The sequence below is a fragment of the Protopterus annectens genome, chromosome 9.part0, assembly GCF_019279795.1.
Source record: "Protopterus annectens isolate FY-2018-M chromosome 9.part0, PAN1.0, whole genome shotgun sequence".
NCBI classification, from domain to species: Eukaryota; Metazoa; Chordata; order Ceratodontiformes; family Protopteridae; genus Protopterus; species Protopterus annectens.
Window position 1 is genome coordinate 1,679,247,036 of NC_056743.1, and position 22,359 is coordinate 1,679,269,394.

At 38.8% G+C, this 22,359-nt stretch overlaps 1 protein-coding gene across 1 annotated transcript; it reads left to right on the forward strand.

The window, feature by feature from the left end:
- The first annotated feature begins 16,278 nt into the window (after window positions 1-16,278).
- Window positions 16,279-22,060, forward strand: LOC122810744 (olfactory receptor 2D2-like). The gene is made up of 2 exons (XM_044082306.1): window positions 16,279-16,317; window positions 21,083-22,060. The coding sequence occupies exons 1-2, from the start codon at window positions 16,279-16,281 to the stop codon at window positions 22,058-22,060; spliced, it is 1,017 nt and encodes a 338-aa protein (XP_043938241.1).
- Window positions 22,061-22,359: the final 299 nt, after the last annotated feature.

A 22,359-nucleotide genomic window follows, 5' to 3' on the forward strand; every position in this document is an offset into this window, starting at 1 on the left:
GAAATGAGTAAAAGCAAGGAATGACATACACACTAAAAATGATACAACACATCAGATATTTCTACATAGTTCATGATTTGAACTTACACCACTGCAGATTCAGAAAACACGATGGATGCCTTAGCTCTCTTTGCCACACAAACAGCAAAGAAATGAAGTCAGTGTTCACACAAACAGATGAATTAGAATGTACACTGCTATGAGATTTTCAGCTGTGACTTGTACTTTTAACCCCCTTTATTACATTTGGACACAATGCACTTACTGATGACACAATCTGTTAGGATTCTGTTTTCAGATATACAGCTTTGTCTTACTTGTCTGTGTTTCTTGATGCTTCATCAGTGATCTGAGCCGCACTGTGAGACATTCAAGTGTGTAAGGCATTCAATATCCTTGGCCTTGGTTAGTGCAAAGACATAACCAATGAGTTTTGAAGTATTTCTTGCATTTGTTTTTGAATTGAGTTAGTGAGGGTTCTAGGATCAAGTCAGCTGGGAGTTTGTTCCATGTTTTTTCAACAGAGTTGGCAAACAGAGAGTCCCCAGCTGAGTAGTTGGATTTGTATGTTTGAACTAGAAGTCTAGTGGATGATCGCAGTGGCCAGGTACTGGTGTAGGGACTGATAATATTTTTTAGTGCGGGTGTATTTTCCAGTTGGTAAAGGACTTTATGTGCCACTATTAGCTGGTTGAACTGCAGTAGGCTTGGCAGTTCAAGCCATCCCAGGCGATTTACGTTGTGACAGTGGTGTGTCCGGTAGGCTGTGCTAGTAGCAAATCTGGCAATGTGGTTATAGCAGGATGATAGTTTATTAAGATCTGTTTTGTTTACATTGGAGAATAGAGGTGAGGTGTAGAGAAGAGGTGATAGCAGATGGGAACAGGCAATTGCAGTTTGAGCAAGTGGAGTAAGGAAAGGTTTGATTCTGTAAAGAGAGCCAAGTCTTTTATTAATGGTTTTGATAGTTTGATTGATATGCACATCAAACTTCAGGTTGTTATCAACTATGACACCCAGTAGTTTAGTTTTAGCTTCTGGGGAGATGATAATGCCATTTTTAGCGGTTATGTTGAAGGATGATAGGGGGGGTCTTGCATGTGGGGGAGAAGAGGAGAAGCTTAGTTTTGTTGGGGTTTAGAATCAGATGTTGATTGGACAGCCATTTTTCCACTGTATTGAAGGTATTCTGGGTTAATATGAATAAAGTAGCTGGTGAGGCGTCAGAACAAATCAAGGTGGAGTCATCCACATATTGAATGCAGGTAGCATCTGAGATGACTGAATGAAGGTCGTTGATAAAGATGAAGAAAAGAAGGGGTCCTAGTATCGAGCCCTGGGAGACTCCTAACGTGATGGGTAGGCGAGATGGTAGCTTGTCCTGCCATAGGACTGCCTGTGGCCTGACCTGCAGGTAGGATTAAAACCATTGGAGTGCATGGTTGTTTAAGGAGAAAGCCTTCAAGGTATTTATAAGCATTTTGTGGTCAACCATGTCAAAAGCCTTGTTTAGATATAGAAAGAGTGCTGAGGATAGTTTATTATTATTACAGTTGTGGTTAATGATGTTAGAGAAAGAGAGGAGGGCAAAAGTAGTACTGTGGTGTGGCTTAAAGCCATGCTGAAAGTTTGACAACAGCTTGTTCTGTGTGAGGTAGTGCATGAGCTGTATGTGTACACACTTCTCCATAATTTTAGCTAGAGTTGACAGAATAGCTATGGATCTAAAGTTTGACAGTTCAGAGGAACTGCCTCCTTTATGGAGGGGTATGACATGGGAGATTTTCCATATAGTGGGTACAGTAGCTTCAGATACAGCTCTGTTGATCAAGATTGAGATAGGGTATGCTATGGTGTCAGCAGCCTTTTGCAGATAGTCTGCTCGGAGGAGGTCAACAGCCAGGGTGGTGGGTCTTAGTTTTTTAAGTAGGACATGGATAAGTTGAGTAAGAACAGGTTGGAAGGTAAAGTATATTTGGATACTGGGTGTGGCTGCATTAGAATTAGAGCTATTGGGAGAGAGTTGACTGGCTAGAGACTAGATAGTCTCTGTGAAGAACCTGTTGAAGTTATGTCTACTGGGGATTTTTGTTGGGAAGTTGAGGGGGTGGAGTGGTGACTTGGCCTGGGTGGAGTAGTTTGTTTATTCCTGCCCAGAACTTTTGAGGTTTATTTTGGTGTTTTTACAGTAGATGGTAGTAGTGTTTTGTTTTGTCTAATGTTATGGATTTTTGGTGTCATTCCTTAGCTGTCTGAATCTTAGCTGATCAAGTGGGGCTTTTGTTTTTTGCTAGGTGGCCCATGCTTTGTTTTTGAGTGAAATTTTGGTTTTGGTATCTTTGCAAAGCCATTGCGCAATATTAACTTTGGTTCTAATAGAGCGGCTGGGAGCATGGGAGTTAAGAATAGCAAGGAATTTGGTGTTAAAGTATGCTACTGCTTCATCTAGGGAAAGACTTTCTAGTACTGACAAGTTGCATGCCTTAAATTTATTTTGAAACTTGGTGAGAATAAAATTCTTGTTGTTTCTTAATGTTCTATAGGTGGGGTGGTAGGAGCAGTCTACTTTGAGCTTGATTACATAGGTGAGACAGTGGTCACTTAGGTCATCAGGCAAAGTGCCTGATTTATAAGACTGAAGATGGATATTGACAAGTATCCCGTCTAGGGTACTTTCCTTGTTATTGATTTTTCCTATCCTGGTGGGGTAGGTTATGATTTGAGTAATCCATAGAGGTTTATGTGGGTTATGGGGTTTCACAAGAGCAAGTGTTCCAGTCAATGTTGAAATCCCCAAGAACAATTGTTTCTTAGGGGTAGTTATTGGATAATCAATATAAGAAGTATTTTAAGTTTTCTGTGTTCCTCCCTGGGGGAATGTAGACACAGACAACGCTTACATTTTTATTTTTATTAATTTGTAGTTTTGAGATAAGAATTTCAGCAATATTAAACTGGGGTAGTTGTTGGTGTCTGTGCTGACAGATAGGGTAGACTTGTAAAGTATGTCTACCCCACTACCCTTTCTGGTGGTATGGGCTTGTCACAACATACTATAACCTGGTGGCAGAATCTCATGGTCTTTGGTGGCAGGCTTTAGCCACGTTTCTGTTAGGTATAATATATCTGGAGAATGAACAGGTAAAAGGGCATGCAGTTGTTGAGTTTTGTTATTTTTGCTTCTAATGTTTAGATGGTAGGCCAGCAGTGAGTCAGGAGGTCTATTTGTTGGAGCTATGGTGGTAGGGGATATAGTAGGGGGAATTAGGGCCAACAGGTGGGGATGGACCAGGGTTTGGGTAGATGTCGCCATCCTTTGTGAGGTTGTAGTGTATCCTAAGTATGAGTTTTAAGATTCTAAATAAAGTTTTGTAATAGTGTCTAGTTTTTGGACTAATGTGACTAGGTCTACTAAGATGGTAGTATTTAGGGGTTAAGGAGGTAAGCATGAGGGGAGTGAGTAAGGGTGCATTATTATCTTTTGTAGATGGGATGGATGTTTGGAATTTAGGGTAGTGGAAACCTGGGTGATCCTGACATTTGTAGGCAGTTAGGAGATATGGGATGACTAAAAGGGGTACAAGTAGAGTTAATAATAAGACTATTTTGGGTGATAACATACCTACTGAATGAGACTTGAATAGTAGAGTTGGAGGACTGGTGGTATCAGGTTGAGGGTGGTGCTCTTGAATGACAAGTTGTTACTGATTGGTTTAAAAAAGTGGGGTGTGGTCTAGTACCAATAAATGTAGCAGCACCAGGAGCAAAAGGGATTTGGGGGCAAGGTGGGGTTTGAAGCAAGCCCGAGCAAAGTGAGGGGAAGCAAAGCAGGGATGAACCAATGCCTGTACTAAGTTGTAGCAGTTTAATCTGTATGAGGAAAGAGTGGGGTGGGGGAAAAGAGAAGGCAGTAGGAGTGGTTAGAGGGATACCTTGATTGACCCAAGACACCTCACCAGAGGTAAGTTGAATGTAAGGGCCTAAAATCTGCACTCAGCACTTTAATGTTGCACTCAACACTTTAATTTTACTTATGTTTAGCAGGAAAGATGGGTGGCCATGGTGGTGCAGCGGTTAGCATTGCTGCCTCAGAGCAAGAGGTTCTCTGGTTCGATCCTTGGCTGGGGTGCCTTCTGTGCGGAGTCTGCATGTCCTCCCTGTGGTCGTGTGGGTTTTCTCCGGGTGCTCCAGTTACCTCCCACATCCCAAAGACATGCTGTAGGTGGATTGGACATTCTAAATTGGCCCTAGGTGTGAGTGTATGCATGTGTGTGCCTTCTGTGGAAGGTTGGGCACTGAGCTGGCAACTCAACACCATAAAACTCCACTGCCAGTCATGAGCAGAGCATGATCTGCTGTAGTGACCCCTAACCAGGAAAAAGCTGAAAGAAGAAGAAGAAGAATGTTTAGCAGGAAAGACAGACCAACAGTATACAATGTTGAGGATTTTTGCAAGAGTTACTTGTTCAAATGTCAGACAAGTAAGTAAAACTTTCAACCGGAATCTATGTCTGAGTGTTAGAAAGCCAGAAAAGTACAAATGATATCTGTAAAAATTAGGGTCAGAGAGACAAATGTAAAAGTATGTGTACTTTAGTTACAGGGGAAGGAGGCACATACTCAAGTAGAAAAGAGCCCTATGGCTGACCAAAATGGTGACTTGCTTAATTACACAGCACTGTAATAGAAAGCTTAACAAATGCTTTTTTATTTGTGTAACCTACTCTGATTAATTGCTGGGAGAAACAGTTTTTGTTGTGATGGCCAATTGCAATCCTGTAGACACCATTATGCAGGAGCTGCAGTATGTTAGTGTAGGTAAAGGTGAAGTTCAAACTGAGTCACACCTGGCCAGCCAAGTGGGGAAGAGAGAGGGAAATCCTAAGCACCTAGATTTGAAAATCTGATTGAAATATAAAATGCATTACAAAGAATGTATGCTCACGTATGTGTAATATTTAAGCAATAACCCACTCCTGGGTGTGGGTAATGCTGGATTTGCCCACGGTTGGTGTGGTTTGGTCATGAGGGCGAATCCAGCATTACCCACACCCAGAAGTGAATTATTGCTATTATACAATGACATTATTTAAGAAAAAAAAATACTTACGTTTCTTAAATAATGGCATTGTATAATGCCTCTGTGCTGCCCTTCCGCAGCTGTCTGGTATTCTGCAGCAGTTCTGATGTACTGCGCATGTGTATGCTTACGTAGTACATCAGAGCTGTGGGTGGAAGCAACAGAGAAAGCAAGATCTCCGTTGCTTTTTACAAAGTGTCTTCCTATGTTAAAGGAGTTTAACATAGTGAGACAGCTTTAAAAAATGCAACGGAGAATCTCCATTGCTTTTTTTTAAAGCTGTCTCGCTATGTTAAACCCGTTTAACATAGCGAGACAGCTTTAAAAAAAGCAACGGAGAAAGGAAGATTTCCTTTACTTTTTTAAAGCTGCCCCGCTATGTTAAACTCCTTTAACATAGCGAGACAGTTTCTAAAACGCAACTGAGATATTGCGTTCTCCATTGCTGTAAAAAAAAAAAAAAGACTTATACTAATGGAAAAAGTCCGGGCACGTTTTGGAATATTAATGGGGGGGGGGGGTCATTGTATAATAATAGTGTTACATGAATCTTGACTTATAAGATAGAATTTTTTGTGTAACAGAATGTATGTAACAGCATGGCGGCCGCAGTGGTACAGCGGTTAGTGTTGCTGCCTCACAGCAAGAGGTTCTCCGGTTTGATCCTTGGCTGGGGTGCCTTCTGTGTGGAGTCTGCATGTCCTCCATTTGGTTGCATGGGTTTGTTCTGGGTGCTCCAGTTTCCTCCCACATCCCAAAGACATGCTGTAGGTGAATTGGACACTCTAAAATGGCCCTAGGTGTGAATTTTTGTGTATGTTTGTGCCTTCTGTGGAAGGTTTGGCTCCGGGCTGGCAACTTGACATTGTAAAACTCCACTGCCAACCATGAGCGGACAGGTTATCTGCTGTGGCGACCCCTAACCAGGAAAAAGAAGAACAGAATGTATAAGTTAAGCTTCAGTATAAATATATTTACATAAATGACAATTTAGACATTTTTTTGACTGCTAAGTTTTTGTGCTTTATATTTCTGAATATATTTCTCCTGCTCCTTATAACATAATTTATGTTTAAGATTACTGCAATTCTTATATCCAAAGACTAAATTGTCAGTAATAATGAAGAGTGATATATGTTTCAACATGGCCCAATGTTTCCTGATTATCTGTTGAATTTTTTCTGTATTTATATCAAATGGGCAAATGCATCTAAATTTCAGAGTACTATTTTGATTTTTATAAATAATTTTATTTTTATTATTTTCCTTACTTAGATTGTTTTTCTCAGAAAAAAATAGGGTATAACTCATTATCACATTTATTTTTTATTTGCATCATTTACCTTGTATCTGTTTATTACTACAAGCTCTATCAAAAATAATCATTAGCCATAGAATATGTTTGTTCATGTTTTCTTTATTAGCATTTGATATAACTACTCTAGTAAACTGATTTTTAACTATATTATTAAAAATCCGTGGGAGTGCATATTATGTTCGTGCACATAAGTATTTTGTTTATATCTTTTTTAAAGAGACAGTATCAAGAAATCCACTGGTATTTTAATTAATCTACTATTAAGAAAATCTATTTGAGTAAAATGTATAGTACGTTTGAAGCATAAAAAAATAGATGTTGAATTTAAATATTCAATAAATTCATAAAAAACATTTTTTAATTTTCGAAAGTCAGTTCTTCAAACAGACCCAAGGAGTGGCAATGGTGGGCAATATGTGCCCCTACTTTTGCCAATATTGTTCTTGCCCATTGGGAAAAACTTCTGTATTTAATTATAAATTCAAAGAGTCTTGGGTTTTATTTGGTAGGTACTTTAACTACCTTATTATTTTTGGAGAGATAACCTTAGTAGACTGGATGAATTTTTCCCGTATTTAAATTCATCTACCAGTTTTTAAGGTTTAAAGTGGAGGTCCAGGAACAAAAAGTAAACTGTTTAGACATGAGTATTTTTAAGAACACAGCACTGCACAGGTTAGAATCAACTTTCTTTAGAAAACCAACACACTCAAATGCCCGCCTTCATTATGAGAGCTGTCACTATACACACCAAAGGAAATCCCTTGTGAAGGAACAATATGTTAGTGTCAAAGGAAAAAAACTTCAAAGACCAATACCCGTTAGGTTCAAGCAAGGCACCCTTATGTTGCAGCAAGGAGACAAAGCATGTAGGCGCAAGGTTTGTCTGAATTATTGGTGATTAGTATGTTATTCTTATACAGTTCTCTTCATGTCACACAGAAAATGTTACTATTCTATTGCTGACGTAGTTAGACCCAGCTTTTTGTATGTTCTACAGAAAATGTTACTAGACTTATTGCTGACTAGGTTAGATTATTTGCTAGCTTGCAAAACATTTTGAGAAAAACAACCTGGCCTTGGGCTTATTTTAGCCCATTTCAACTTTCCAACTCTTCAATTGTGCAGTTCTAATACATGTGTTACATTTTGTCTAGATTCAAGGTACATTTCTAGTTTTGGTGCAAGTAATGCTGACTACGGTTTATACTTTCAAGCATCTATTGTTCTCTTTATCAGTGCTTCTAGCAGCTGCATATTTTCTCATAGCATAAGCAGAAATGAATATGTCTTTGTTAAGTTTCATGACATTAGCAGAAATCAAATGTCTCTTGTTATTTTCATGACATTAGCAGAAATGAAATGCTTCTTGTTAAGTTTCTAACAGCTGTGCAGATTCATGCAGTGTGAACAGAATAAAAGTATTAACCCTTTTAAACCTCGAATGCACTAAGCCTACATATTACTATTATATATTTTTCTAACACCCCCCCCTTTTAATACTTTTATTCTACTTTCAAGATAAGCATAAACAGTTTTTTTTCTTCCCCTAACCTGTTTCTGCTCAGGATTTGCAGTTAAGAGAGTCATTCAGTTTAAGCTCATGAAATTATTTTCAGTTTTTAGCAATTCAAGTTCAGTGTCTTGGTATAAGGTTTGTGAAACCAAAATGTCTATAAAGTCTTTAATCAGTCTTTTCAGGCAGGGGATGCAGCAGCACAAACATACCACCAGTAGGATTATTCCTACACAGATGGCAATCAGAATGTTCATCAGGATACTGTCCCATCCCCCAAACAATCTCTGGAAAAAGTCCATCAATGGATTTGGTCCTGGTTTGGTCATGGCCGACACCTGCTGAATTACCTCAAGATGGTTGTCTATCTCGTGTTTGTGGTCAGGAATATATGAACAGCACTTGTTTGGGATTAAAGTGCACACAACTCCTCTCACTGCTAGGGTGAAGTCAAGAGCCATGCGATTTTGAAGTACCACCGTTCTCATGGCAGTCAGTTCATCAGTCACCAGCTCTAGGGCAGAAAAGGTTGCATTGCTCATTACTTCGAGAAGCTTAGACAATTTTCTCAGTTCCCAGATTGATTTTGTTGCTCCATATGCTGGCAGTACACCTGCCCACGATATAACAGTATCACTCAAGTCCATGTGTGTTAGTCCATTGCCCACAGCATGATGGTTTTTCCAGCGCACATTGATTTGCCTCACTGGACTGATAGGTTTCTTGATTTTTCGAGCATTCCAAATTTTCCCTTGAGGGAAAACTGCTTTGTGTCATATGGCCGGAACCAGGTAGCCCAAAAAACAACTGCCGGATCAATTCTCAGGTAACCATTTATATGCTTTTCTACCACATACAAAGTAACAATCTTCTACTTTAGTAGTAACTTTACTATGTCCTGGATCTGCATGAAACATCTTTTTGTCAATTATAGACAGTTGCTTATAGAGATCAGCATTATGTTTTACTTCTTCAGTTGTCCTATGCATCAGTTCAAAAAATGTATCCTAGCTCATGTTGCAATAGGATCTGGTGTTATCAGGGTTTGTATAGCATCTATAGGGAACAGTCACATTGCAATTGCTCCAACCCACCTGAACTGTATCATTCTTGTAAAAACACACAGTTCCCTTCTGTCGAACAGACAAGTGCAATGCTGCTATTTTATCTTGTGATGTGACATCTAATGTATCATGAATTAGATTCTCCCAGGTCTTGTTGGCTCCCAGGGGAACTGAAGTTAACAGTAACCCCCCATATGCTGTTGGTAAGGCTGTGCAAATCCAGCAATTCGAAACGCTGAAAGTTTCAGCATACACATATTTGATTGCCTGGTAAGTGTTAAAGTTCGGGTGCCACTCTGCACGCTTGTTCAGTTCAATTTGTGTGGCTGAGAAAAGAAATGGCCACAACAAAAAGATTACTGTCATTAGTATAGTCAACAGGATGGTTATGCAATACTTTTGTGGAAACGGTTGTTCTGCATTTCTGTTTTCTCCGACTCTTCCAAGTAGGTGTATTCGGATCTTACTGGATTCCGTCATCTTTTCTTTGGACACGTGGTCTTACTCTCTGCCCTAATAGGACCTCCAGCACCGATGGTTTCTTCACTGGGGTTGAGATGGATCAGTCCTATTGATCTGACCCCCCTTTGGAGGCAGATTTTGTGCTGAGGGCCCTGATGGAGAGGTAAGATTTTTGTCCAACTCAAAGTTCTTAACCAGCTTGCAGTGCGTCAGGTGTATCCATGAAGCTCGTTCTGCTATCTTGACTGCAATGGGTGTCGAAAGAAGCACCTGGTAGGGACCTTCTAACCTTGGTGATGTCCAATTCTTTCTCTTGATGTTTTTGATCCACACCCATTCTCCGGGCGACACTGCCACTTCTGATGTCTCGACTTGTTTTTTATCTGAAACAGAATTTAACTGCAACAGATGTTTAGAACTCAACAACTTTTTCATATATTCAGTTAGTGTGAAATCAGCTTCCTGGTCTGATGACATGATAAGTTTCCACTGGGGCCAGTAATAAGCCCTTCCAAATAATTTTTTAGAAGGAGTCAATCCTTTTGCTGTAGGGACAGTTCTCATGCACAACAGTGTCAGGGGCAAACAGTATAACCAGTTTTTTCCTGTCTCAGCTATTCATTTTCTCAATTTGTTTTTTAGTATACCATTATGCCTTTCAACTAGCCCTGCAGATTGTGGATGGTATGCACAATGATTTTTTTAAAGAAATACAAAAATGCTTACTCAACTGCTGTATGGTTTGATTTACAAAGTGTGTAACATTGTCACTGTAGATTATTTCCGGAATACCAAACCTAGGAATGATTTCCTTGACAAGTACTTTTGCCACCGTAGCTGCATCTGGATTTTTGGTTGGAAAGGCTTCCACCCATCTGGAAAACATATCTACAATGACAAGACAATACTTTTTATTTTCACATTTGTTCAATACTATGAAATCCATACAGATAGTGTGAAATGGATATGGTGGTGTAGGGAAACTCCCTAGCTTGGGCTTTATCGCCCCCTGTGCATGATGTTTGTTACAAATTTGACACATCAAACAAAATTTTTTAGAGTAGTTTGTAAATCCGTACGCTGTGAACACCTGGTTCACCAGCTGTACCATCCCCCCTGTTGAGACATGGCACTGCCCATGGCTCAACAAAGCTGCATATCAGAACAAATTAGAAGGTAGTATCGGTTTTCCCTCTCTAGAGATGTACAGCCCCTTTTCGAGGATTGCCCCTCGTTTTATCCATCGTTGTTTTTCAGCTTGCGTAGTGAGTGTCTGCATTGTTTTTAACATATCTAAATCTAAAATCTCAGAGGGTTGTAATTCCTCATTTAAAAGAAATACTTCTGTGGCTGCTTGTTTTGCATCTGTATCAGCTCTCGCATTACCTTTTGAAATTCTATCTTGTTGCTTGGTGTGAGCTGTGCATTTATAAATGGCTATTTTCTGAGGTAACTAATAGATTCTAAAAGATCTAAAATAAACTGTGCATGATTTGTAGGTTTGCCAGTAGATGTTATCATTCCCTGTTTTTTCCACTGTTGCGCAAAATCATGTACAGTAGAAAAAGCGTACTGGTTATCAGTAAAAATGTTTACACTTTTACCGTTTGCTAAGGTACATGCCCATGTCAGGGCAATCAATTCTGCTGCCTGTGCAGATAAGTTGTGTGGTAAAGGTTTTGCTTCTATAATCTCAGTATCAGAGACTACTGCATATCCTATTAGGTTCTGTCCTGCAGGACCCCTTTTGCACGAGCCATCCACGTAGTATGTCACCTCGGCATCATCCAAGGGGACATCCATGAGATCTTTTCTAGGTAGTGTCTTTTGCTCAATTACCTGCAAGCAGCTGTGCGGTGTGCCATCTGCAGGAGTTGGGAGCAGAGTAGAAGGGTTTAAAGTCGTGCATTATTCGATTGTCATATGAGGTTGGCTCAACAATATAGTCATACAGGAAAGATGCCTAGCAGGGGAAAGATATGCTACTTTTTCTTGTAGTAAAATAATCGCGACTGCATGAGGTACTCTCAAAGTGAGAGGGTGGAACAAGACTACTGAGGCTGAAGCCTGTACTGCCATTGCAGCTGCAACTACTGCTTGTACACAGTGAGGTAAGGACCATGCCACTTGGTCTAGTTGCGATGAATAGTAAGCAATGGGGCGTTGCTTATCCCCATGCTGTTGTGTTAATACTGATGTCATGTAACCCTGCTTACAATCTACAGTTTGGAAAAAGCGTTTATGGTAGTTTGGCAATCCCAGAACTAATGAGGATGCTATTAACTGTTTTAGCTTGCAGAATGCAGATTCTGCCTCTGGTGTCCATTGTAACAAATCCTGCGCTGCCATAGGCTTTTTGTATATGAGGTCAGTCAGAGGTGCAGATTTCAAGGCATAGTTTGGAATCCAGCTCCGGCAAAAATTAGTTGTGCCCAGGAAGGACATCATTTCTTTCTTGGTAGTAGGTTTTGGTGCTTTCAAAATTGCTATTTTTCTGTCCTCATCTAATGTTCTACCTTCCTTGGATATTACATATCCCAGGTATTTGACTTGTTTTTTTCCAAAGCTGTAGTTTACTTTTGTTTACCTTATGTCCTTCAGTGGCTAAAAATCGTAAAAGTGCTATGGTATCTTCTCTACAATCCTGCTGGGTGGTGGCTGCCAGCAAGATGTCATCAACATAAAGTAAAATCTGACTGCCTCTTGGTGGGGTGAATCCTGCCAAGTTGCTTGCCTTTCTTGTGAGGATATCATGGGACTTTCACAATATCCCTGTGCTAGTCCTGTATATGTATACCTTTTCCCCTAAATGTAAATGCAACCAATACTGGCTGTCAGGGTGTATCGGTATCGAAAACAACGCATTGCTGATGTCTACCACAGAAAAATACTTTTGTTTTGGTTTCAAATCATTCAACAGGGTGTGTGGGTCTGGCACCGTGGGTGCCCTTGATATTACTGCATCATTTACAGCTTGTAAATCTTGGACCATACGCCATTCTCTGTTGGCCTTTTTAACTGGAAATAAGGGTGTGTTACATGGTGAATCAGGAGATTCTACCAGTATTCCCCCTTTAAGTAAGGCTGCTATAATAGGCTTTATTCCTGTCTCTGCATCTTTTCTTAAGGGATACTGTCTTTTTTGTGGTCTGAATGCTGACTTTGGGATGATAGTAACTGGTCCTGTTGTACGAATGAGTCCTACATCTGATTTCCCTGTCAACCAGAGAGTCTCTGGTATGTCTCGTAAGGCATTCTCTTCCTCCTTTAATAGGAGTGTCAATAAGCTGTCCTTGCTAGGATGCAAGTGCACAGCTGGGTTGGTCTGAGTTCTCCAATTCAACTTCTGTATTTGTATTCCCTGTTCTGACAGTTCTAGTTTTGTCTGTTTCTCCCATCTCGTAACTTTTCCTCCTAGGTCTGCCCATTCTATATTTCTGTTTTTGGTTAAGCTAAGATGTGGTAATCGATTAGATTCATAAAATGCAAAGAACTCCTGGGGCAATGAACAGCTGGCTACACTGTTCCCTTCTGTGTCCCAGTACAAGTTATGCAATATCAATCTATTTGCATGATTCTTAAATAATTCTTGCTCATACTCATTATCAGGTCCTGGCGTGTTACAATAATATAGGGTACAGTGCAACATATGTTGTTTTTCAATGTCAAGGGAGGGGAACTTGCTGATGGCTACATTCATTAACTCTTTAGTCACATTCCCTGGACCAGTCGTAACCAAGTCCTGGTTGTACCAATAAAACATTTCACCCTCTGATTGCACTGCAAAGGTATCAATTTGTCTCTTTGCTTCCATACCCTGCATGATTGGGACTACTACTATACCAAATAGCTGCATGAGGTCTCTGCCCAAAAGGTTTACTGGGCATTTTGCAGAAACAACAATTTTGCTTTTTTGTGTCAATCCTGAAACTGGATCATTTATTGTGATGTTATGGGAGAGAGGCTCCCGTTACAGCTGTCCATTAGCTGCTTTAACCAGTATGTAATCAGGTGACTCTGTTTTCTGGCAGTTTGGAGGGATGTATCAGGGTTCGTGATGCCCCTGAGTCACACAAGAATTTGACTTCCCTCCCTTCTACCAAGAGTGTAACTTCTGGTTTTGTCTCTGCTAAATAAAGCTCCAAGCTCATTAAAGCTAGGTCCAATATTTCATTTTCTTCATTGTCACTAACTTCCTGCACTTCCTCTACTCCCTCTATCACATTCTCATTTGTCCTTTCTTCACTAGCCCCTTCTAGTGATTCCTGACTACCATACAGTCAGTCCTCACCCTCCTTGTCTTCTGTTGTTGCCTTCTTGTTTTTCTTGCAATCCCTTGCCAAATGTCCCTTTTTACCGCATTTAAAACACTCTCCCCTTTTCTTCCGCCCTTCAAAGTCCTCTGATCTTTGATCAGATTGTTTGTTTCCCTGCGCATTTTTCTTGCTTTTTTCCCAGACTGTACTACATAAACTTCTGCTCCATCTTCTACAGAAAATACTTGGGCTTTCTTTTTCTTTTTGCCATTAAAATGCCTTTCAGCATGCCTAGCATATTCAAGTAATGATTGTAACCTGCTTGTACGATGATCTACCATGTGTTTTGCAATAAAACTGCTTATAGGTGCACTACTGCCCTTTAAGAATGCATTCTTTAATTGCTGCTCATATGGGGAATCTTGTGTTTGATCTTCAGGAACCTGCATTCTACAGTGGTTATTAAAACACTCTAACAATCTGGCATAATACTGGTCAATCGTTTCACCTTCTTGTTGTATGCATTGATTAATGCAAGTCCAGTCTGCCCTAGGTTTCCATTTTCCAGAGATGCGGTCTGTTAGACCTTTTACTCTGGTGTCTAACTCTGCGCTATGTGGGAGGGGCCTTTGTGCAGCGTCACGGGAATTCCAGTTCCCACTAATCATATACCAATCTGGCCCTACAATTTGTCTAACTACCTTTTCTATCTCTTCTCCATTTAAGTTATAACTCAGCCTCATTCCTTGTAAATCTTCTGAGAATTTTCTAAAATTAACCTTTGGATGGGGAATTCCCTCAGTGGCTTTCCAGATGTCTTCCGGAGTCCAAGGTCTATACACTAAAATAGTTGGGTCCTGATTGTCTTGACCTGCCTGAGGATTGGGTACTTCTATAAGTGGGCATATTTCTTCTTCTTTTTCACCTATAGATTGTGAATTTTTAACCATTTGCCATAACTCGATGCATTCATCTGAGTTACCTGCCTTTGTCCAAGACCTGGTCCTGATGGGATCTCTAACTTTAGTCAGTTTTAGTTTCGTAATATCCCTAACTTCAGTGACTACAGGATATCGTGGGGGTGGACTGACCTGTTCACTCGCTTCATATTCTGGCAAGGGAGGTGGAGGTGCTGATGGTATTAGTAAGTTATTGTCCTCCTTATCTAAAAACATTGCTTTTGAATTTTTGTTTTTTTGTTCCCTATGGTTTACTTCCTCAAGCCACCTGTGTGCCTGAGGAATTCCTAACCGACGTTGCTTTTTTACCCGACCTTTGGAATTGGCTTTGAGCTGTTTGATAAGTTTGATAAGTGAGGATTTTTCTAGTTTTCCATCGATTTCATATTTATTAACCCATTTTGAATAATATCTAACATTGTCGGCACGCGACTGCATGTATTTTGTGTCTTTTGTTAACAGCGGTGGATTTTGTGGTCTTTTTGTGCAACTGATACCCATTTTGTTTTACCTTTTTGATCGTTACGTAACTTCTCTAAATTTTTTAGCATGGTACCATGGATTTTGTTATAGTCTCTTCAGAATGACTGCCTACTTATTCTGTTTTCTCCTGATCTATGACAAGACAGTAATCTCTTTTGTCCCTGACTTGCAAGAAAAATACAGTCTAACAAAAACAATACACATCTAGTCCCTGATCTAAACAGAAAACAAAAAAAGTAGATTCCCCTTACCTGAGCCTCATGTGATTGATCACCAATTCGTGGAGACCCATCCTTCAGTCACAGATCAGAAAGTGGCTGGCCTCTTTTGGATGACAATTCAGTCGGATGACTTTCCATGTAAGAAGAACCGATTTGGTTTCTTCCCCATATGGTTTCAACCACCTGGCCGTCTGATCCGAGGTGAAGAGAGGTTTCTGGCTCGAAAGACCAATCAGTCAAAGGAAAAAACTTCAAAGACCAATACACGTTAGGTTCAAGCAAGGCACCCTTTATTACTTGCAGCAAGGAGACAAAGCATGTAGGCACAAGGTTTGTCTGAATTACTGGTGATTAGTATATTATTCTTATACAGTTCTCTACTTGTCACACAGAAAATGTTACTATTCTATTGCTGACGTAGTTAGACACAGCTTTCTGTATGTTCTGCAGAAAATGTTACTAGACTTATTGCTGACTAGTTTAGATTATTTGCTAGCTTGCAAAACATTTTGAGAAAAACAACCTGGCCTTGGGCTTATTTTAGCCCATTTCAACTTTCCAATTCTTCAGTTGTGCAGTTCTAATACATGTGTTTCATTTTGTCTAGATTCAAGGTACATTTCTAGCTTTGGTGCAAGTAATGCTGACTACGGTTTATACTTTCAAGCGTCTGTTGTTCTCTTTATCAGTGCTTCTAGCAGCTGCATATTTTCTCATAGCATAAGCAGAAATTAATATGTCTTAAGTTTCATGACATTAGCAGAAATGAAATGCTTCTTGTTAAGTTTCTAACAGCTGTGCAGATTCATGCAGTGTGAACAGAATAAATGTATTAACCTTTTTAAACCTCCAATGCAGTAAGCATACATATTACTATTATATATTTTTCTAACAGTTAGGGTGGCAAGAATGGTCACAGATGGCCAAGTATATGCAAATGAATGTGAAAGACTTCAAGGTATGTTAAAAAAGAGGGGTTGCCCAGAATCTTTAGTACAGAATATTGTTTCTGAAGTGTCTAGAAAGAGGGAGCGGGGTATGTACAAACCTTTACTTGGGTCTGGTGTAGAACTTTTCTGCTGGGCATCAGATAAGATTGCAAGAACTAAAGGAACAATTTCAAATGTCCTTGATCCTTCCTTATATTATACAGTTCAATGAGATACAAGGTATTTTGAGGAGAAACTGGAATTTATTCAAAGTTGACAAGGAATATTTGAATATTGCAGATGAAAAGCCTTGTATCATTTATAAGAAAGACATCAACTTTAAGACATGATTAGAACTTACCCATTTATAAAAAAAGACAAGGCTGTATAAGTGTAGAAACTGTTCTCAGTGTCAATTTGCAGCAGAAGGGGAGAGATTCAAGTTACCAGGACTGGGTTAATTTAGGTTAACAAAAATATATTTTTGTGATTCAAAGGGAGTGGTATACATGGCCAAGTGCCAATTATATGACAGTTATTACATAGGGAAAACTAAGAGAGTATTTAAGAATAGGATTTACCAGCACCAATATGATATACATAGACAGGATGAAAAAATGCATTTAGTAAACATGTAAAAGCATACCAGAGGCACTATTTTAAATATTGCATTATTGCTCGTGTTGACCTAGGTTCCAGAGGGGATGCAGGTGATGATTATTTAGAGTACAAAAAACTTAAATGGCAGATTAAATATAATGCCATGGAAGCACTGGGTGTAAATGAGAATGTTTCGATAGCCAGCTTGTTGAGGCTGAAGTCTGACTATTATTTGTAATTATTTTTTCAAGGTTAACCTTCGTACAGGGTCTTGAACTACCATTCCCACAATAACAGTATGTAATGGCTCTGTTTTATGCTAGATGTCTTTCTTTGTTGTCATGGTTATGTGTTTATGTTAGTTTTCTGTTTATTTAGTTTTTGTTATTATTATTTTGATTTACAGTGTGCCTACATATATTTATACATGCTCGTGAGTTATCTGGATATGCACATGGGTGTACTGTTTAGTACACAGTTGGGGGGTTATTTATGATTTTCTAAAGTTAGAGAAATTAAAATTGTGTGAGGATTGCTGTTCAAGTACTTATACTCTGTTGGTTATATTCTATTAGCTAAACTTGTTTAATTATTAATGATTTTAGAGGCTTAGTGTGTTATACACACTAATAATATGTACTTTAGAGTTTTTCTTAAAAATTATTTGATCTGCACAAAAAATTGATGGTATTTTCATGATTTAACTTAACACAATTGTGTGCAGAGCTCATTGTTAATGCAATCACCTTTTCTGGGCCATAACATATAACAAATTTACTGGCAGACAAATTCAGCTCTAACTTTATCCCTTTCTCCTGCTAAACCTCCGCCCAGGAAAAAAAAACACTGAATATAACTCACTCTATTGTCACTATGGAGCAGGTCCTCAATGGTCTCTCTAAGGTCAATAGCACTGCATCAGTGGGCCCAGACAATATCCCAGACTGCTTTCAAAATCACTGTAATCACTAATTAATCATACTCTCCAAACAAGCTTTGTGCCTCACAAATGGAGAATGGCAACCATAATCCCTCTGCACAAAAGAGGCCCATCTGTGGACTCTGGAAATTATAGACCCATACGTCTCATTAGACTCATATGCCAAGTTCTAGAAAGATAGAATGAAAGTCACCAACAAATGATGGATAATTCCAAAACAGAAGTGGATGAGTCCAAAGCAATAGTTTATTGTAACTGAGCGAGCTGGCTTGGTACCCCAGCCTTCATCAGAACAAATAACACAACTAAGCAACGTGGTATATATACACACACACACACACACACATATAATCAAACAATTAAATCATCAATAGACTCTATGAAAAGGAACCTACATAAAACAATGGAACAATGTTGTTTAAAAACAAGATCATAATTTAAAATTATATGTAGATGTAAAATCTGTACCAATGTGAAAATATATATATATAATATATATATATATATAAAAAATGCAGAATAGATACAAAATAAACTATTGCTTTGGACTCATCCACTTCTGTTTTGGAATTATCCATCATTTGTTGGTGACTTGTGTCCTGTAGTATGAGCGGAGTTCATTCCTCTACCACCAAACAGTTCCTGTGTAAGTTCTAGAAAGAATTATCATAGAAATGATCAATAATGACATAGGAAACTACCAGACACTAGAACCAACCTAGTTTAGTTTCATCAAGGGCAAATCATGCCTACTTAGCTATTTGGACTTCTTTGATGAGGTCAGCAAAGCAGTTCACTCTGCCTATCTTCAACATGCCAAAGCATTTGAAACAATACTAAACTCTGGCATTGTTGACAAACAAGAGTTTACGTATAAACCCTTATATCACCCAATGGGTAGCCATCTGGCTGACAGACATAACACAGGAAGTTAGAACTGGGGAGTCCACCTCTACAAAGAGGCCAGTAACCAGTGGAGTCCCTCAGGGATCAGTCATAGGATTGCTCCTTTTTGGCAACTACTTCTTCGAAGTCAAGGCCAATGTCAAGGTCTTCTAACTGACCAAATTTGCAGATAGAATCCCTCACTGAAACTAATGATCTCCAAGAATGGCAAATAAAGACAGATAGCTAGTATCAGAGCCATGGAATAAAACAAAATGTCAAGAAATGCATAACAGTATCCTGTAGGAAGTTGATCACCTGTGATAAGTGCCATATTGACATTTCGCCCCTTGGAGTCGAACCAGCAACTTGGGAAAACACTTAGATGGTACCCTAACCTTTGTCAATCATGTGTGTTTGGTAGTGAGAAAATCATTCTGTGTTGTGCAACTTATAAACAAAGGTATGGCATCTAGATCCAAGGAGGTCATTGTTCCACTGTATTTGGCACTCACCAGACCTATTATTGAGTATAATGCTTCCTTTCATATGTACCTAACCAAGCATATCCAACAATTGGAATGTCCACAGAGGTTAACAAATACAGGGCAAAAATTACATGTCCTTTACAGACCACCTCAAAGCCTTAATTCTGTATTTTATTTCCTACAGGCTGTTGAGGGATTATCCATGTCTTGAATACAAGACATTAGCAGACCCCACTTTAATGGACCTCCTGCATGTCCACAAAACAAACAGCAAGAAAATTACCTGTTCTAAAGACTTAAACTTTGCCTGTGATATAAATAGTGCCAGATCGAAAGACAGGTATGTATCTCAGAGACCACACCTTCTCTGAAACAGACACCCCATTCATGTGAAGCACAGTTCCTTCCTAACCATTCTGAAGTGTAACTTGGGCACAGGATGAAGGAACTGCAATTCACCTCTAATTTGGCACCTATGTCACCAATAGACACCGGCAACTGATAAATGGTTCATCTCCTAGGCCCCTGCTTGTAAATGTTTCTCCCAAGCTCCCAATTACACTAGCAAGGTTACCCAGACTTAACACAGATTTGGGATGCTTGGCTGTGCTTAAAAAGGAAATAGTGTTTATTAGCTTAGTACACTCCTATGAACCTATAAACAAATAGACAGATAGTGAGACAGCGAGAGAGAGATAGAAAGATAGATAGATAAATAAATAGATGGATGGATAGTCAGCCAGCAAGTCATGCAGGCAGAGAAATGGATAAACAGAGACACAAATAAAAAGACAAATAGTTTATTTCTTCAGTATTGCACCCAAGATATAATATGACTTTTGTTATCTTGTCTACTTTAATATATTTTTCTTAAGCTATGCAGTAAAATAAGCAATAAAAATATATCCCAAATATTCCAAAGACATGCATCTGGAGCATTTCTCCCGAAGTGTCCACTGAAAATGGGCTCTGTCCCTGTTGGACTTTCCAGGTAAATAAATGTTAAACAAATAAATAAATAAATATACATGAGACAAAAATGAAAATTTTGAAAAGTGTGAGATAGCTAGAAGTGACTGATTTTTTTAAATTTCTAATATATAGTTTAAATGAAGACTAAGGTATCTTAACAAAACTCAGTTACTCATCTCTCCTGCATCTGTAATGAAACAGACTTTGGAGAACTTGAAGTGAGCATAGAATCTCATGGTAATTAATAGGTGTACAGTTCAACTGTATCATGTTGTGTAATGCCAGGCAGGCCGACTCAAGGTGTGATATGATATATCATATGACTTGATGCCATTTCATTCCATGCCATGCTACGCCATGTCATGCCCTGCTATGCCATGTCATGCCATGTTTTACTGTACCATTTGATGTTGTTTCATACAATTTGATGTTGTTTTATACCCTGACATGCTTTGCTAGAATGTCCCCACCATGCCATCCCTGGCTGTTTTATGCTATGGTGGATCATTCCAATTGATTCTCTGCTATAACATTCTTTACTGCTCTGTGCAATGTTATACTGAACTGTGGATGCCAGGCCATCTTATGCCAGCCCAACCCAGGTCCATGCTATGTTCTGGTTTGCTATACAATTGCTAGAAATCATTTCATTGTAAGCTGAAAAATATGATGTGCTATGGAAAGCAACAGTGTCCCCAGTTCAATTTCCAGGTTAAACCTTTGCAGCCTCATTAAATTACAAATGTGACTGTAACCAGTGCAATGGTTATTATGTGCAATGCCAGTATAAATAATGTTTAATAATACTTAAAGTGTAAGAACAAAACTCAAATCAATTTTCCTTAGATTCTGGTAAAAATAATGCTGAACATATTTTTATTAATTATTTATAACTGTTTTGATTTGTAGGGAGGCAACTCTAATGATTTCACGGAAGGTTGGAATCTTAGTACAACATCCGTTGCATATTTTACTATTGCAGGAATTCCTGGACTCCATGAGATGACATCACGGATCATTCTGTTTATGTTTTTTCTTATAATATACACTATTGCATTTATAGAAAACTTTGCTATTGTTATTGTAATAAAAGTTGATCATGCCTTGCATTCCCCAATGTACTTTTTAATTTGTAACCTGGCATTTCTCGATCTGCTTATTCCTTCTGTTACCATCCCAGAAATGCTGTACTATATAATAACAGAGGACAGATCAATTGCTTTTGGACCATGTGTTATACAGATGGCATGCTACCTAACATTTTTAGTAACAGAATGTGTAATATTGGTGGTCATGGCTTATGATCATTACCAGGCCATATGCAACCCATTGCTGTATCCCACTATCATGACAACAAAGCATGTTGTAGTTTTGTCTGCTTTTTGCTGGATGGTGGGCATTGTGGAAGCTGTGCTCCGAGTTTGTTTTATACTCAATGCACCTTTCTGTGGGCCAAACAAAATTGAATATTTTTGTTGCGATTATTCTTCTATCATATTGTTGGCATGTGCTGATGTGTATGTCCAGAGTACATATGATAAGATCATGTCCTTAATTCTTGTCTCACTTCAAGTGTTTCTTGTTCTGTTTTCTTATGGAAAGATAATTTCTGCTGTGCTAAGAATCAGTTCTGCTGAGGGTCGAAGGAAAGCCTTTTCTACTTGTGCCAGCCACTTTCTTGTTATTGGTGTTTTCTACTTCGTTATAGCTTTTGTCTTAATATCTTATGGAGTGCCAGGGTTTTCTGAACAGGTGCGTACTTTGGCAGCTATAGTGCAGAACATTGTCCCTCCTCTTGTGAATCCAGTCATTTATTGTGCAAAAACAAAAGAAATCAGGGTCAGTATTATAAAGTTTATAAATAAATGGAAATTAGGCCAGCCATAGATCAGTACAAGAGAATTTCAGCAGACAATTCCTTAATGTGCTATTCACACTACTAACATTCAAGGGTTAGCTCACACAAAATGTATAGAAGCTGTTCACAAATTTTAAAATAATGTCATGATAATAAATAATCTTTTAGGTATATTTTTGCTAAAATATTCCAAAAAATATCAAGACTGATTCTTCCATTTTGTATTTGAGAAATACAACTTATGGAGTGCTGTATAAAGGAAGGTACTCTACGGTTTTAAGTAGAGTTGAAATGTTAACAAATAATGATTCTTTGCTTATATCATAAT

Bases quoted from the DNA above. Each gene is read 5' to 3' on its own strand.
- LOC122810744 (XM_044082306.1), top strand. From the start codon at position 16,279: ATGGCCAAGTATATGCAAATGAATGTGAAAGACTTCAAG. The intron at 16,318-21,082 runs GTATGTTAAAAA...TTTGATTTGTAG, and splicing joins TGAATGTGAAAGACTTCAAG to GGAGGCAACTCTAATGATTT.